The sequence below is a fragment of the Podarcis raffonei genome, chromosome 7 (assembly GCF_027172205.1).
Source record: "Podarcis raffonei isolate rPodRaf1 chromosome 7, rPodRaf1.pri, whole genome shotgun sequence".
In the NCBI taxonomy this organism is placed as follows: Eukaryota; Metazoa; Chordata; class Lepidosauria; order Squamata; family Lacertidae; genus Podarcis; species Podarcis raffonei.
This window is the reverse complement of record NC_070608.1, coordinates 81672047-81690301: the sequence shown is the minus strand read 5'-3', so window position 1 is coordinate 81690301 and position 18255 is coordinate 81672047. Positions and strand designations below refer to the sequence as shown.

Below are 18255 nucleotides of genomic sequence, written 5' to 3'. Positions count from 1 at the left end.
TTTTGTATGCATTATATTTGTAATCCTTAAAACAGTCCAGTAAGGTGGGCTTATGAATCACTTAAGAGATTTTATTACAATCAAGCAGTATATAATTTTTGTTAAACAGATAAAATTATTTCCCTTGTACTTTCGAGGGGCATAGTTCATGCAATAAAAGCTAATCTGTTATACGTATTTGAGATTCTCAAGCGCATTGAACTATTTTTAAAGAGCCATATAATTCCTTTTTATATATATTAGAGAAGGGCAAGTTTATGGTCAAACTACGAAATTTTCTCCCCCAGGTGGTAGTGATGGTCTCCAACTTGGTTGGCTTTAAAAGAGGATTAGACAAATTCATGGGGGAGGAGATGGGTACTAGCCGTTATGACTATTGCTCTCCCTCCACTGTGGGAGGCAGCACTGGTTCCAAATACTGGAAACCACAGGAGGGCCGGTGCTTCAGGCAGCTAGGAAGCCTGCTCCCCATCATGTGCGGTTTCAAAATGTCCTTGGGGGTGCAGGGATGGGGTGGGCCAGTGTTCCATGCAGCCCAGAGTCATTGCATTGGCAAAAAATGGCCGCCCTCATTTTAAAAGACAGCCTGTGGACCACCCAATAACCCTGTTTGGAATGATTTGTCTATCGGAGCAGCGATTGGTTGATTTTAGCATTCATCTTTTCAGGTGAAATACAGTTGCTCCGGCAAATTCCAGAAGCTTCTGTACAGCTCCTGAAGGAAGTGACAGAACCATCACTATATGGAGATTTCAAAGCCATTCTGGATTGAATAATGCGGTCCTATTGTAGGTAAACTGGTTTATTTTTCCTTTAAAAAAGAAAAAGAAATAAATAGCTAAGTCAACCTCCTGTATCCAAAAGCAGGAAAAATGTAGTAATTTGGTGCTTGAAAGTACGCTTAGTGTCATGAATACATGAGCTCAAAGTGACGTTTTCAAAGTATTTTATCAGCAAAGTAAGTAATGGGATATGCTCCATTTTTAGTTGTATTTTTTACTGTGTAAAAAATTCACCTAACCTGGAATTGTCAGGGGGAAATATATTTGTCTGTAATCCAACAGTGGTGAGATGCCTATTCTGGTATCTTGCCTAAAAAGTGATCTATGGCTGCAAGTTTCTGTGTTCCGTTCACTAAGCCTTGTAAATTGCTTTTACAAATGTGACTTCTTTTTTAAAAACTCAGTAGCACATTATTTTATAATTGTGGCTGCCAGAACCATGTGGTTTTCCTTAAACCTTGCTGAGAAATCAATACTATTATTGTACTGCACATGGCCTTTCAGGAAAAACAGTTGTTGTATCTTTCTTGGTAATAGCCCATTTACTTGGTAAGACTCAGATCTCCAATGTAGAAAATACAACTTGTGACTTAATGGATTGTGTCTTCTAAATTCCAGTTATTATTTATATATCACAATCTGTCGTAAGGGTAGTGCCTGAAAAGATCCTTACTGTGGAATTACCATGTTCTGTCTACTTATGTTTTGGAGGGTGTCCACTTATAATGTCATCATTTTGTAATCAGCCCCTAGCAGTTTTCCCCTTTCTAAATCTCATGCACCGAATGGCCTTAGGCAAAGCACTGTCTTTCAGTTTCAGCCCCCACACCTGCAATATAGGTATAAGAATGTGGACCTGCCTTATATGGTTGGCATAGTAAGACTTACTAGATAATTTATGTGTTGTGCATTATGAACATTCCTAAATGTTATATATAAAGATGCATTTATTTAGAAAATGGTTTTACGTAGAAATCCCTACATTCTTACTGAGTGAATACCTTAAATTTGAGGATACATGTGTGGCTTTTTTTATTGGTCAGGATAGGATGGGGGAAACAAGGGTGACCAGATCGCTGAAACAAAAGTTAAGATCAGGTGCTACCAGTGCTGGTGTCTGGATGTATTATTTGTAGCAGTTTCTTTTTCAACACAGTTCTCCAAAGTTGATAAATGGCTCCTAAAGGGATCATCAAGCATGGTACAGTTTCAAGCATCTCAGAGATGATGACAGCCCAGGGAGGATACTTTTTTGACTCCTTTGCAGGAAAATGTACCTTTGGGAGAAACAAATGTATTGCATGAAAGCCACACTGAACAGCATAATCTTCTATGCGTTTACACAGAAGTCAATCCCATCAGGTTATATGGGTTGCTCCCAGGTAAGTGAGGACAGGAATTACAGCTTGTTAATACTTCAAAGTGGGAGCTAAGCAAAGGTTGGCATTATTCCAAAAGAGAAAGGGATGACTCCTGAGTTGCATGCACTGTAGGGCTAAGACTATCATCAGCACAAGAATGTCTCCTCACATGATGGTATATACGCCTTCTCCTCTCCACTGGTGCACCCCCTAAATACCTTCTAGGGATTTCCCAAACCCTCTGGTGCAAGCATCTCCAAACTCGGCCCTCCAGATGTTTTGGGACTACGACTCCCATCATTCCTAGATAACAGGACCAGTGGTCAGGGGTGATGGGAACTGTAGTCCCAAAACATCTGGAGGGCCGAGTTTGGGGGTGCCTGCTCTGGAGCAAATTTTGGGATGCCATGGGAGGAGGAGGGGGGGGGAAAGCCCCATTGTGCTAGTGGTGTGTTGTGTGTAACAAAAAACACTGTTTTTATGAACGCTCACTCCTGTCACACCAAATGGTAAAATCTCTCTGCTTTTATGTAGGCTGGGACTTGATAGCAAACAGTTATCATCAAGGCTGATCATCTGAAAACTCATGAAGCTGAACAGATCTGGGACTGGTCAGTGTCTGCATGGTTGACTAGGAACCACATGGCATCCATCTGTCTTGGGAGAAAGTGGAAGAATGTGCCTTTGTGGGTAAAGGCAAACCATTAGAGAGTTACAGCGCCTACTGTGACAGTAGAGACCGATACAGAAAAAGCATGTTTGCTGCTACAGGTGCGCTATGGCACTCCTTTCTGCGTCCCACCCCCAGTGGTCATTCCTCCTCTGTCCACTACTGTGGATACACACCCTGACTGTCTTTCTCCAGGCAATACCATCTTGTAATAGGTTCATATGCAAGTTTGCTGGCTCACTACACGTACAGCAGACACACACCTCCTGTGCCCCACAAAGAAGAAAACAGCCCAGCATGCATGTTGGGTTCTGTAAAGCCTGTTTTAGCTTGGTGTTCTAGATGGCAAGAGCCAGGATCACTGTCAAGCCCTTGGTGGGCTGTAGTATATGACTGATGGCATCTTTGGGCTTGGTGTGAAGAGGATGTCTGTTTATTCAACCTGCTTTTAAGTTGCTCCTCAGGAATGCTCTTAGAGCAGCTTGCAGCAGAGTAATAAAATCAAAATGTAAAACCATTTATTAAATGTCCGGCTGAAACAAAAGAGGCAGCACATTAAATAAAAAGGCCAACATAAAGCATCCTCAGTTGATTATACTTAATAATTTATAATTCTATTATTTATACCCCACCCATCTTACTGGGTTTCCCCGGCCACTCTGGGTGGCTTACAGCATATCTAAAAAAATTCAGCATAAAAAAATCTGGTGAGGTTAATTAGCTGCAGGACCCCCTGTAAGCCCTAGTGAACCATCGGTGATAGCCCAGGAATTCTGTGCTTAAGCAGAGCATCTTTATCAATTCAGGAGTTCATAGCAGCAAGATTGGAGTGAGAGCTCAATCCCCCCCCCCATGAATGCAAATTAGGGAAAGACTAGTAATGACTTGTATAAAGGTAACTTACATAATTTGGGTTCCAAGTATTGTAGCTTGATGGTGGCTCAACAAGTACATAGAAGAAAAAAATTAGGAGCATTGTCCCTGGCGAGAAAAATAGCCACATTGCCTTCCAATAGCATTTTAGTGGTCTTCCTATCATCTTTTCCACATCTGCACTGAATCTGTTAATGAAATGGATATATTTAGTGAGGATCAGTGGACAATTGCATGTAACCTTATTAAAAATGAAGCCAGCTAAACTTCTGTTTCTCCTCTGACCGCATGCCTGCTCATCACTTGAACAAGTAGAGCAGCTACATAAGCATCACTCAAAAGAGGGAAATGCAAACAAAAGAGGATTCAGGCTTGCGTAAAACGTTTGCGTAAAACGTTTATGTGCTAATTTAGAAAAGATTTTTGTGACTGAAATAGAAATGTATTACATGTCTCCATAGTGGGGAAGACTGATCAGCTAGCCTGTTCCGTCTCCTTTCCAGGTGTTAACTTTGAAGCCCCTGCTCTCCCTGCCTAGAGTTCTTCATCTTTTAAACCAGAGGGATTTTCAAATCAAGGACTCCGTCAAAAAGAGATCTATCCTCCCTGGCAGTTGCTTGGGCTGTTAAGGAGGCCACATGCACACAACCCCCCCCCCCCAAATCAAATGATCGTTTGCACAAATAAATTAAACACAACAGATAGGAAACCTTTATCCTATTGCAACTTGTGGGGTGTATATCGCCAAATTATGCATAAGGCTGCAAACCTTAGCTGGGATCTTATTCCCACTGTATGCAATGGAATTTATTTCTGAGCAGGGAGACATGTGATTATACTTCAAATACAATAAAAAGGTATCACTTGCTGCACCTAGGCCAGGAACAGATCTGGCAGACTTTCCTGCTTCGCTTAAAAATCAGATCTTCATTGCTTTTTAATGTTTTGTTTAGCCAGCCACTTCCACAATTATTTGTACTGTTTGCAATTGTATTTTATGTTAATGTTGTGCATCACCCCAGTGTTTTTTTTTTTGGCGGTACAGAAATGCTTTTCTAAATAAATAGACTAAATAAAGGTTTCTTGCTTAGAGTGTTGTTTTCACAGGATAAAGGAGGGAAATGGAAGTGTCACACCTCACCAGCTTATCAATGGGCTTGGTTCTCATGACCCCTCTGATGAGGGGTGCTGGTAAATCTGGGTCCTGGGCCATACCACTTCAAATAGCAATGGCTGTTGGCGACTGTACCTCTTCACACTGAATGCCCCTCATATTAAACATAACGGCTCCCCCCATGGATGAGTATTCAGTTTTGAAACACAACTCACTAAAGCAGTCTGAAGCAGATTAGACACCAGTTTACCTTGTAAACCCTCTTCAAGCATTGGAGTTAGTTTCCATGTAAGTGGGGGAGCAGGCCGGGGGGGGGGGAGGCAAGGCACTCCATCACTAAAAAATCCTGATTTGCATCACAAGATGTAGGTGGATTGCCTAGCTTCTCCATAGTGTGTTCATTTATCAATAGAAATGCTTAGTGATGAATAAAGCCTCACGTGTTCATCTGCCTTGAGTTGCTTATGTACCCAAGGGCTTATCCAGATACATATACGAAGAAACATAGCCATACCTTTTCATTCCATAAAGAAATGCAACACCCATCACTTCAAAGAAAGCAATGACTAACAAAGGCATGGTTCCCCCAAAGGCATCAAACATCTCAAGCCAGTAGTTTCCAGATCTCAGAGCAAAAAGCAGGCCCAGCAGAAAAGCAGAAAGGCATATTAAACCTACAGACAACAACATTCATTAGTCAATTAACACAAATGAAATAAAAGAAAACCTAACCATTGGTGTTCACATGTGCGTTTATAATCAATCCCAACACGTCTGTTCCGTTCTTGTCAAACACCCAAGTTTTGCCACTCACCTATCCTTAATGGTTAATGAGTGCAATGTGGCATCATTAAGACTGTACACTTTCTGCTCGCCAGATTATTGTTATTGTTATTACTGTTTATTAATTTATGTAGTGCCCTTCGGAGATATCAGGGCAGTTCACAAGATAAAAATACAGGATAAAAGCACATAATAAATAGAACAAAAACAAAACAATCACCCCCGCTCACACAAACACATTTAAAAGGCCATAGAAGAAGAAGAGGAGGAGTTTGGATTTGATATCCCGCCTTTCACTCCCTTTTAAGAAGTCTCAAAGCGGCTAACATTCTCCTTTCCCTTCCTCCCCCAAAACAAACACTCTGTGAGGTGAGTGGGGCTGAGAGACTTCAAAGAAGTGTGACTGGCCCAAGGTCACCCAGCAGCTGCATGTGGAGGAGCGGAGACGCGAACCCAGTTCCCCAGATTACGAGACTACCGCTCTTAACCACTACACCACACTGGCTCTCTCTCTCCCAAGGCCTGGTTGAAGAGGAACTTTATTTGCCTGACACTTAAAGATGTATAATGAAGGTGGCAGCCAAACCTCCCTGGGGAGGTTAATGAATCTGGAAAGAACGTATCTTGAAACAACAGTAGCAGCTAAGAGAATGAGCAATGAGCCAAGATATCCCATTGAAATACTGTCATGCCCACGAACCCTATCTCAGCCCCCATCTGCAATACAGAGATAGTATTAAGCTACTGTTATTTACAATAGCTGAAATAATGTACAAGAAGCACTTTGAACCATATTAATCTTGAGCATGGTTAACAGCAAAGAAAAGGATTTGAGGAAGATGCCTTACCACATACAGCCTCCTTGCATATGTATCTAGACACAATGGGAGATTCTGTGAGAGGCGTCAAGATACTTTGAATGAGTCCAAAAATGGAAGATACACCAAGACTGAACAGCATGAGAAAAAACAGAATCGCCCACGTGTTTGATCCAGGCATCTTAATGACGATTTCAGTGAACACAATAAAGGACAAGCCGGTTCCAGAAACACTCTGCAAAATTCACAAATAATGGTAAAAACTGTCAGATTGATTTCTAAATGTCATTTATTCTAATGCAGAGGCAAAATGTTGTATTACTCAACATTTAGCCATCATCTGGAATAAGATACAGTCATTACCGATGACAAGTTCTTATCTTGACCTGGACCCTTGACACCTGAGATGTGCATTTTTGGGACTCACCATGTTTTAGTGGTATTAAGTTGCTGTAATTTGTTTTTAGTGTTGCATTTTAAATCGTTGTCACTTGCCCTGGGAGCTAAGGGTGAAGGAAAGGTAATAAAATAATAAAAGCAGCCACCTAAGCTCACATGTTGCTTTCTGTGGCTCTTTTAGTGCTCATACGTGCAGACACAGATATGGTTTCTGTGTGTCTCTGCAGAATTATAAGGGGAAACTTCTCAAGCTGGACTAGAGTTTTGGTGGGTACCCTGAGCCCCATCTTCTGTGTGCAAGTATTTGTGGCTAAATAAAGTGGCCATAGAACACCCCAGTAACAGTAGTTGTAGGGGGGATGGTAGATTGTGTTTCTTCAGAGATAACCAGGCAAACAACTTGTGGTCTCTGTGCACTCATACATATGGGCAGAGTAACAAGCTTGTTTACCAGAGACACAGCAGCTTGTATGAAACCAAGGAGCTAAACACAGCTCTTCTGAAAGAATTTCCTGCCTAGGCCATCACATCAACGGTAGCTGAAGACTGAGGGCTGTGACCCCCTTGCAGCATGGCAGAGGTCCAGCAGAGAAACTACAGAAAAATGCAGTGGAAGCTGCAGAAGCCTTCATGGAATGTGACCAGAGAAGGAAGCCCCATTCATTCATGCAATGCAAGTACAATACCTTATCCAGGAAATACTGGAGATCACAATTTGCCAGTTTGAGAGATGCCAGTTTATTGATATCTGTTCCATTCAAATAACTGAGCCAAAATGTGCTGCTGTCTACAGTGATGTTGTCTTTCCTGAATGCCTTGGTGATGCTTTTAACATTTCTGTCAGTAAAGTCAGGAATGATACGAATTATTTGCATTGCCATAGTTCCTAAGAAAAACAACAGCAATTTGATTCAAATAGGGGCAGGCCAGGGGCCAAACGGGTTTATGCACAACCACTGACGTGCGCTGGGACCAGGAACGCAACCCCCATACAAAAAGGAAGTTGCCTGTATACCTGAATTAATGAATATGCACATGGAACATGCAGGATTGTATACTTTGTGTTCTATGCTACAATCTTATTTTAATTCTGCCCTCTGGGGTCCCCTAAACTGGTTTAAAGGGGGGGGTGACACAAAATTCTAGACAATAAAAAACAAAAATTGTGAACTTGGACCAACACCTTAAATTGGTTCCTAACTGTGAAACTTTAACAGCTCACCTTTCCAAGCATTCTTTATAGGCCATTGTTGCTTTGAACCCCAGAATCGAAAAAATTGGAATTGATGCAAACAAAGAAGTCAAAGAGTTTATTGCTGCTATCATGACAGCATCCAGTTCACAGTCATTACTAGGAAAAACAAGTACATAACAACCCGATTAAACGTTACAAAGCACAGCACCGAGTCTGTAACTTCTAATGTTATACATTTATTATTTTATTTGAAGTACTTGTACTCTGTTCTTCACTGAATATTTTCAATCCCAGAACAGTAAAACAAAGCAATTGACAGATGGCATGTTGTCACAGAAACTAAATAGCTGAAGGCACTACTGAAATATGTTGGTTTTGTCATTGTTATTATTATTAATTTCTTTATTCGCTGACAGGACTCAAAGCAGCTTACGATTTAAAAACATGAACCACTAGAGAAAAAAAATTCATTGAAATACAATTAAACATGGATAGAATGAAAACTATAAACATGTATAAAAATATGTTTAAAACCTACCAATAATTACAATAAAAATTGTCCTCAATTTTTGTGTGTGGGAAAGAGAAAATAAGCAGGCAGCCCTAGAACAGAGTCTGAAAAAGACAAGGCCTGACTAACCGTCTGTGAAAATCCAATGAAATGGCACTGGGGGTTCTAGAAATCTACTGGCGGAGGAGGATCCATCTGAGTGTTGATGCTGTATATTTGTATAACTAAAGCCTTTTGATACAGAAATGTCAGTAAGACTCTTCAGATCTCATTCAACAGAAACCAGCCCTGGTGCATGCACTGGAATCCCTGAAATCTCTCATCATTCTGGGACTGGAGAGGGCCCAGATATTATCACTTTTATCACATTTAGAGCTCACTTTTCTCCAAAGGATTCCAAGGTAGCATACAAGCAAGTTATGCTGTTTTATTCTCACAGGAACCTTAAGGCATAAGTTATATTGAGAGCATGCAGCCGCCTCAGTCACTCGCCTTCTCATTATTGCATCTCAAACGTAGCTGAACTTTGCCCAGCACAGGCATTGCAGAAAGAACAATAGAGAGCATCTTTGGGTTGCTCACACAGGAAAACATCAAGAGAACAGAGCCAACCGCTTTTCCTGGGCTCCAGTGTGGGCTGAATGAGAATTGAGTCTTGTCTCCAGAGATCACTGAGGCGCTATCTCATAGAAGTTTATTTGACTGCGTTAAACAGCTCCTCTCCACATTGTGAGCAAAAGCTAACAAAACTGCAAGATTATACCTACATTGACGGGTTGTAGCTTGAATATGCTATGAGTCCCCCAAATCCTAAAGAAAGAGAGGAAAAGATCTGGGTGGCTGCATCAAGCCAGGCACGTGGATTGTTGATCTTCTTGAGCTGTGTGAGAGAGAGAGAGATATCAGGGCTAAAAACATTATTAGTCTCATAATTCCTGTGTATATTTCACTGATACAGGCCTTCCTGGCAAGCAGTGGAAAATTAGTGTGTTTTCTGAATTCAACAAATTCAGATATACTGGCAAACAAGTGTTTCACAAACTGCCTGCTGGGGACTTGTTGGAGGGGGAGAATCGGTGTGTAGGAGAGAGTGCTTAACTCTTTCCATGTTTGGCGATAGTCCCTTACAAATGCTCACTAGAGTGCTTTTACCTTCACTTGCGCATCTTCCAGTCTTGGGCCCTGCCAGACGGAGAAAAAAAAAGCAGCCCAGGGGAGCATTTGTAGGGAAGAATTGGTGGGCATAGGGAGGATTAATGACCTGCCCACTGGCGTCCTCTGCAAAAGCATCTCTCCATCTCTGCATTCGCCCCAGCACTACAAGTCAAATACAGAACTGGGACACCCCATGCTTGCACAACGAAGTGTAGTTCTGCCCTGTCTGCCGAAAAATAAGAATTGACCCAGGGTTGCCTATATTCGTGAATTTTAGAAAAGGGCACTTTTTACACAAGTTTCTGTTCTTCGTGGATTCCAGAGGGAGTTAACAAAGTACAATTGCCAGAATATGTGTGGATCCCAACTAGTATTAAGTGGTAAACAAAGAAGCAGCATGGAGGAAAGTTCAAAGTTCAAAGCCACCTCTAAAAGACCAAGTCAGACTTTCCGTACATCATCTGGAACACCAAGGATCAATTGAATAAATACTTGCATTAGGAGTCATGAAGTACACTAATCCATGAAAGGCTCCTGGGAGAGTCAGTCCATAAATAAGGAATAATGTTAGAATTAGGTAAGAACATGGGGCTGTAAAATATATTGCCTAAGAGGAAGAGCAAAGCAGAGAAGAAAAAAGTGAGTGTCAGGAAGAGGTTAAGGCAATACTATGAAACAGATACTGTGCACACAAAATTACTGAACAGTTGCAGCTGAATCCAACTCAGTGATAAACTGTTTTTGTTTAGGGTGGTTTGAGGAAATGTAGAAGCTCGTGCATGTGTGTAAATCACCACATAATGGTGCCATCCAGTGTGGTGCAGCAGTGGTTAACATGGCAGACTTGAATTGAGGAAACCTGTGGAAGTGTGCTCCACAGAAGTGCAGGGAGGTGGGGGAAGTGCAGGCAGTGGGGGCCCCCTCCCAACATTTTGTCCAAGTTGGTGCCTATGGCCATGAAGCTCACTGGTGACCTTGAGACCATTCTCCAGTCCAACTGACTGAAAGATTGTGAGCAGATTGTGTGCAAGAGGAAAGAGAGAGTAGCTTGAACTCTTTGGATGAGAAGCAGGATACTAATTAAAAAGGCAAGCAGGCATTTTTTCTATGTTGCAGAGAAAAAAGGTAGAAAACACCTTGTGACACCTTAAGGATCAACACTGTAGGCTACCGTTTGTTTTATTAGGTGCATAAAGTCACCAGAGAATGCTGGGTTTATCCATACATCCAGATTTTCCTGGACATAACTGGGATTCATTATCCGAAAATAATGTCTAAATCAGTTAAAATGTAAGGGTGTATGGTAGCCAAAAAGCTCAACATATTTGCCCAAAGAAGCAATATATTATTAAACTGACTATTCATTATGACGTTTTATGACACAGTCCGAGTCAGGCCATCTAAACTGCTGTTCCATCCCAAGGTGCTTTAGCCCTGCAGTCTAATGGGAACACTTGTGTTCCTCATAGTTGCACTTTATAGCTAATTCATCCATAATTTTGTTTCTCATTTGCTTTACGTATTGCTGATCAAACACATGAAAAAAAATACCTCCTGCATGTGGATTCTAACCTAGCCTCCTCGCAGACGTATTAGTTTTCAATGGGCAGGTGCCTTTTTAAAATATGACAGAACATTCGTTCATGTGAGCTGCCTTCTGTCTCACATGGTGCAGTCCAAAGATGGCTTTACCACCTCAGTGAGGACCAGGTCAGTGAAATACAGGTGTCTGATAATAATCCCTGCTCACCTTTCCAGTCGATTCAATTCCTCGTACTGTACAAATGAACACAAGTAACCAGCAGGCTGCCAAACATAAAACCAGCCACCACTGAAGCGGACCGCTGTTTCCAATATCTGTGCTTATGTTTAAAGTGTACCTATACCAGAAATAATTAGTAGGTGTACTTTTGTGACATTCTTCAATAAGTTCTGAAATAACAAGCACAGAAGGCATTATCAAAACAGATGGAATCATAGAAGAGTTGGAAAGGATCCTGACGATCAGGAATATGCAGTTGTCCCATATAGAGATCGAACCTGCAATCTTGGTGTTATCCGCACCATGCAGACTGTCCTAATATGGTGCCATCCAGATGTTTTGGACTAGAACTTCCATCAGCCCCAGCCAGCACAGAAAAATGGGCACCTGTAGGGCTTTGTGTCTAGACCTTGCTTATCCCAATCTGTGGCTAGGGCCAAAGGAGGCATGGCAGGAACACAGCTGGGTCTGACAGTTGCTGACTGTGGCAGAGTTGGACAAACAATTTAATGCAGTTATTGAAGGATACATAGAAAAGCAGATACTAATAACAGAAAGCAGCAAGAGACTTGGGAACTCACCTGGTTTGCTGGTATCTGTTGGGCAGGAACTCCAAGGTAACGGGTTTCGGAAAGAGTTTATAAAATACCACAAAATCCAGGCCAAAAGCATATTATAATACACACTCACTAGGAAGGACACTATCAGAGAACTGTAACCTGTGGAATATACAAGCACATGCAGAACTGGCATGAACAAAGACAATTGCTGTTTAACGTAAATATTGCAAGAGCCTGATTCACACAATGGAAAGATCAAAGCCAATTACTACCTGAACTCTGGCAGTCTGGAAAACAACATTGCTCTGTGAATTAAATGTTGGTGCTAACAAACTGGGTGGGGGGGTGGGGGAAGGCAATTCCCATTTTGCCTCAGGTGGTGAAATCACACAGGTTGCCCTTGAGTGGCTCTGTTTATCTTCTACACAGATAGGCATGCAACTGCCTGAGTTTACCACTACAGTGGTGCCCCGCAAGACGAATGCCTCGCAAGACGGAAAACCCGCTAGACGAAAGGGTTTTCCGTTTGCGATGCGCTTCGCAAGACGGATTTCCCTATGGGCTTGCTTCACAAGACGAAAACGTCTTGCGAGTCTCGCCATTTTTTTCCACTCCCCCCCTTTTTCTAAGCCGCTAAGCCACTAATAGCCTTTTAGCAGCTCAGCCGCTAAGCCTTTAATAGCCGCTAAGCCGCTAAACCGCTAATAGCGCTAAGCCGCTTAGCCGCTAATGGAGTTGCTTCGCAAGACAAAAAAACCGCTAGACGAAGAGAATCGCGGAACGGATTCTTTTCGTCTTGCGAGGCACCACTGTACTGGGATGCGGGTAGCGCTGTGGTTTAACCACTGAGCCTCTTGGGCTTGCCAATCAGAAGGTCAGCGGTTCAAATCCCTAAGACGGGGTGAGCTCCCGTTGCTCGGTCCCTGCTCCTGCCAACGTAGCAGTTCAAAATTTATCTACTTGCCAGTGCAAGTAGATAAATAGTTGTCGCTGTGGTGATAACCACAAACTGGGGTGGGGGGGGAGGCAATTCCCATTTTGACTCAGGTGGTGAAATCGGACAGGCTGCCCCATGGCTCTGTTTATCTTCTAGACCAGGGGTCAGCAAACTAAGGCCCATGGGCATGATCAGGCCCGATTGCTCTCTGGATCCGGCCCACAGACGGTCCTGGAATCGCCGCTTGGATAAGCTTCATTGTTCAGGCAGTGCCATTTTGTTCTGCAATTTTTTTCCGGGTGCCTTTCCCCCTCCCCTCCCCTCCCTCACACACACCATGGTGGCGCCGCTTCCCTCCTCTTGGATTCTCCCCGCCCTGTGGAGGAAGGCAGCTGGGCTTTGATTGGTGCCAGCAGCCAGCCAATCCAAAGCCTCGACACCTACCCGCTGGCCTCTCCGTCCATAGCTGCAATGTGGGCGTCGTGACAGGCACGGGGCTTTGGCTGGAGTTTGGTGCGCCTGCTGGCCCTGCACCTGGTGCCTGAGAAAGCTGGCCCAGAAAGAAGAAGCACCACCACAGCCACTGGCTCCCAACCGCAGGGAGAGCGGCGGAGGAGGTAGGAAAGCAGGGGAGGGGCTGGGGGAGAGAGGGGGAGAGAGAAGCCCCCCTCTGCCGCATGCGTGCACACACACACAGTTCGGCCCGCCACAAGGTCTGAGGGGAGGTGAACCAGCAACCTCCTTAAAAAGTTTGCTGACCCCTGTTCCAGACAGATAAGCACGAAACTGCCTGAGTTTACTACTACTGGTAAGCGGGTGGCACTGTGGTGTAAACCACTGTGCCTCTTGGAATTGCCAATAAGAAGGTCAGCGGTTCAAATCCATGTGACGGGGTGAGCTCCCGTTGCTCTGTCCCAACTCCTGCCAGCCTAGCTGTTCAAAAGCACGCCAGTGCAAGTAGATAAATAGGTATCGCTGTGGCAGGAAGGTAAGCAGCGTTTCTGTGCACTCTGGTTTCTATCACGGTGTTCTGTTGCACCAGAAGCAGTTTAGTCATGATGGCCACATGACCCAGAAAGCTGTTTGAGGACAAACACTGGCTCCCTCAGCCTGAAAGCGAGATGAGCACTGCAACCCCATACTTGCCTTTGACTGCTCCTTTACCTTTTACCCTACCATTACTGGGTTTGCTTTTACATCCTCATGTAGCCCATGCGTTTTCCAGGAAGGAGCAATGATTAGAAGATTGTATAATCACAAGTAAAGGCAATTGCAGAAACCTACCCAGTCCTCCCAGGTAAGGTGAGATGCGCCACCAGAGTCGAATGGTGCCTTTTTTCAAGCATTGCCCTACAGCTAATTCAAGAAAAAATACAGGGATGCCTCCCAACACAAGCGTGGCGATGTATGGAATCAGGAATGCTCCTAGAAACACAATTTCCAAGCACAGTTAGCTCATAACAGTGGCATAGCGTGGGTTGCCGGCGCCCAGGGCGGGCAAGTCCCCTGACACTGGTGGAGCACACCGCCAGCCAAGTGGGGCCTTGCTGTGTCAGCTGCCTGCAGAGGCCTGTCTGGCCAGGCCAGGCCACATTGGGGATGCCCCTTGTCCACCTCCCTCCATCCATGCTTGTACTCCATGGGCCTGGACTGCTTTGCTGCCTTCGCCAGGGTGGTGAAGCCAATGCCGGGGGGGATGCCTAGTTGTGACCCCTCAGAATTCTGCACCCGGGGCTACAGCCCCCTGGGCCCCCACACACTATGCCACTGCTCATGCCCTCCTCCACCTCTAACTTTCTACTAGTATTATCATCATACTAGCAGCATCGGTTAGGTACGTATGTTGTACGTAAAATAATTATTAAGTAAAGCAAACAAAGCTGTAGCAGTTGACCGAGAGAGGTTTTTTTTTCATATGGTGATCAACTGAGGTAAGAAAATCTGCGGGTGCTCCTTAACTGCTATGGCTCCCAGTTGTGGCTCTTGAGAAATCTAGTTCCATGAAGGGGCAAGGGTACTACAGCTAAGGATTATTAACTACACCCTCCATTGGGGAAGCTGTGATGTTGATATCGGATTTGAATCAGGATTGCCCCCTCTGATATAAACAATATGAGGGGCAGGGAAATGTTGTAGATAGAGCTAATCATGTTCTTCCTGCTTAGGACTGTGCAAAAAGGCAATAATATACAACTGTTAGCGGGTTGTTTTTTTACTGTGGCATGCATTGAAAGCACATCTTATTGGTGGGGATTAAACTGCATAAATAAGACCTGCTGTAGAAGATCTAGAAGGTGAAAGTCATGAAAAAATGCTGTTTTGCAGTTACATTTTAGCTTGTTTGTATTCATTTTTTAAAATTCTGGAATGTGGGGGGGAGCTCTCTGCAAATAATCCATTCTGAACAATGCTTTTACGATTCTGTCATATGATACTTCAAAAACTCAGAAAGTATAAAGTATTTATGCCTCCCCTACCAATCATTTACCCTGTCCCACGTTAGTGTTCCTAAAGGTCATATAGTGGTAGAACAAAATAGCCTTGTCTCTTTTGATTTGGCAGTGTTGTTTTCTAAAACCAAAGTTAAATCAACTTTGAGGGGAATCAGCTAGAGTCAGCTCAGGTGTTCATAGCTCCCTTGGTCTATGTTTAAATTATCTGCCTTCCTGGAGAAGCAGAAAAGATTGACAAAAAGTTACTTTGCTGCTGCAAAGGAAGTTGCTCTTGGACAAAGTAGCTTGTTTCTAATTTCTTCATTTTTCAACAAGGAATAGTATGTATCTTAAAATCATTTATCAGTGTTAAGAGTCAAAGTACAGAAACACCACTTTTTAAAAAAAGTTTGGATTTGATATCCCGCTTTATCACTACTCTAAGGAGTCTCAAAGCGGCTAACAATCTCCTTTTCCCTTCCTCCCCCAGAAAAACACTCTGAGTTGAGTGAGGCTGAGAGACCTCAGAGAAGTGTGCCTAGCCTAAGGTCACCCAGCAGCTGTATGTGGAGGAGCGGGGAATCGAACCCGGTTCACCAGATTATGAGTCCACCACTCTTAACCACTACACCACACTGGCTCTTATTGTCATGGTTGCCTAGAGCCAAGGCTATTTATTTTATCATGTTTCTTGCCAATAAAAAAAACCAAACACTTTAAAAAATCCATGTCCATTTAGTCAGAGAAAGTAAACAACTTGATTCACTCAGGCACTAAATCCATGCAGTAAAACCAAATCAATCAGTAACAATGGATAACAATCCCAACAAGACTTAAAGCTTGGGTTGTAAGTCATTCAGTAATACTATTAAGCTCTGCATGCAAATCGTAAGAGTCGCAGTGAGGCATTGAAGTTAACAGAAAAATTAGTGACATATTGTCCCCACTGTCTCTGTGTTGTTTTGCTCTGTGCACTTAGCCATCTGTCATTTAGGAGGAAGAGCAGGATATAAATGGAATTTTATTTTTTTTATCCAACCCACCAAAAAAAGTACTTCCACCCCTTTTACAGCTTCTGTGACAGTCTCCTCCCTCTAGCTATCATCTGCCACAGCTGAGGCCATCAGGTGGAGCGTAGCAACATTTGAGTACGTTTGCAGCTGCCTCTGCAGAACCATTTTAGGCCACCACTGTTCCCACCTCTGGCTTTTTTTACATCTCACATAGTGCTCCTTAATCTCCCTTAATGGCCCACCACCCAGGCTGTCACCTCACTGGGAGCTAGCCTGGCTATTCCAAGAATTTGAAGCATTGATTCAATTTTAACAGTTGCTGGATCTAGAGATTAGAGGGGTGTGGCACACCCCAAACACATATTATTTTAGAACAAGAGGAGCGTGTCATAGTTTAGTCTGAACACAACTAATCAATTAAAAGGTGGGTTTTCTCTTACCTCCTCCGTAGGTTTGGCACAAGTATGGAAAACGCCACACATTTCCAAGACCCACAACAAATCCGGAACAGCTTAAAAGGTACTGGAATTTACTATCCCACTTGGGCCTTTGTGAGTGTTTAGAGCTGCTTTCGGGTTGATCAGTTGCCATCTTTACTTTATACTCTTCAACACTGCCTTTGGGTTGATCAGTTGCCATCTTTACAACCTCTTTTTTTCCTTTCACCACGTATTTCTCCAATATTAGTAGCAGCCAGGCAACTGAACCTCCTCACTCACCATGTAAGCAGCAGGGTGGGGGGGGCAGAAGAGGAATTATGAACAATGGATGGAACTTCCACCTGCGACATCACACCAAAGAATCCAGATAAAACAACCTAGCAACCTACAGCCACACAAATTACAGAGTTGAGATGAGGCACTGAAGTTAACAGAAAAATTCTTACCTCTTGGAAGCAGTGAAGATATAATTTAACCCTTTCCATCTAAACTCTAAATTGTATTACCTTTCCCAAAGGTTCCCTCTTTCCCTAGCATAGGAAAAAGACCACACTTTGGTAAGTTAAAAAATGGTTTACTTACACACTCTTCAAAGGTCAGGTTCATGTGTTTCATAAAAGGTTGCACAGGCAGTAATATTCACCTTAGTTACAAAGCGGCAGAAGTTCCTAAATTATTGGTAGAGGAACTCAAGAATGGATGCTGAGAGCCATGCAGTTGAGCTGGAGCAACCAACTCAAACCTCTTCACATGCTGAGCTTCTCAAGTAAACTGGAGAACAAAGGCTTGATTACGTAGTTCCTTCCAAGTTGAGGGGAAGTAGATAGTGAAGCCTGACAGACAGCATACTCTATGGTATTAACCCCTTCATGCATTAATTAGACTTAAGCATGTTGGTTATGTGAAACTGATTATCCCACAAACCCCTTCTCAATAAATGAACCACTGGGAGTCCCATCTTAACTCAAAGGTTCTCAAAACAGTCTCTTGGTCGAGGACTGGTCAGAATATTGACTGTCATTTCTTTGGTTTGATAATACGCCAATTCAACAAGTCCATCTTTTACCACATCATACACATAGAGGTATTTCACCCCAATATGTTTGGTTCTTGCATGAAACATCTCACTTTCAAAGAGTCAGCAACAGTGTAACCTAGTAGTTTTGGATTGCTGTTGACTTGCAGCTTACAGTTCATGGCTTCCTTTAAGTATCTAGTAAATCCTTGCACAGCAGTCCAGTCCTTCTCAGTGGGAGAGCTAACATCCCTGCTTAGAATAACCGGCCCACGAGCCAACCCTGAACTGAGCCTCCTGCTCAGCGAGTTTGCAAATGTTGCGCTAAACAGGCGCAGCGTGGTGCAAGGACTCGCTTCTGTGGTGCCGGAAATCGCATCTGTGCAGACACCAGAAATCGTGAGCACGCGCGCTTACACATGCACGCAATCCGGC

The 18255-nt window shown here is 43.3% G+C and overlaps 1 protein-coding gene across 1 annotated transcript; it reads right to left on the bottom strand.

Moving 5' to 3' along the window:
* Window positions 1-1797: 1797 nt before the first annotated feature.
* Window positions 1798-17955, bottom strand: LOC128417952 (sodium-dependent neutral amino acid transporter B(0)AT3-like). Its single transcript, XM_053397216.1, has 13 exons — window positions 17449-17955; window positions 16806-17335; window positions 14205-14345; window positions 12005-12142; window positions 11412-11593; window positions 10158-10268; window positions 9274-9386; window positions 8023-8151; window positions 7487-7637; window positions 6432-6636; window positions 5315-5474; window positions 3718-3874; window positions 1798-2059 (listed from the first exon to the last, which is right to left on the bottom strand). Exons 2-13 carry the CDS (start codon window positions 17002-17004, stop codon window positions 1877-1879), a joined length of 1869 nt encoding a protein of 622 aa, XP_053253191.1. The 5' UTR covers window positions 17005-17335; window positions 17449-17955; the 3' UTR covers window positions 1798-1876.
* Window positions 17956-18255: the final 300 nt, after the last annotated feature.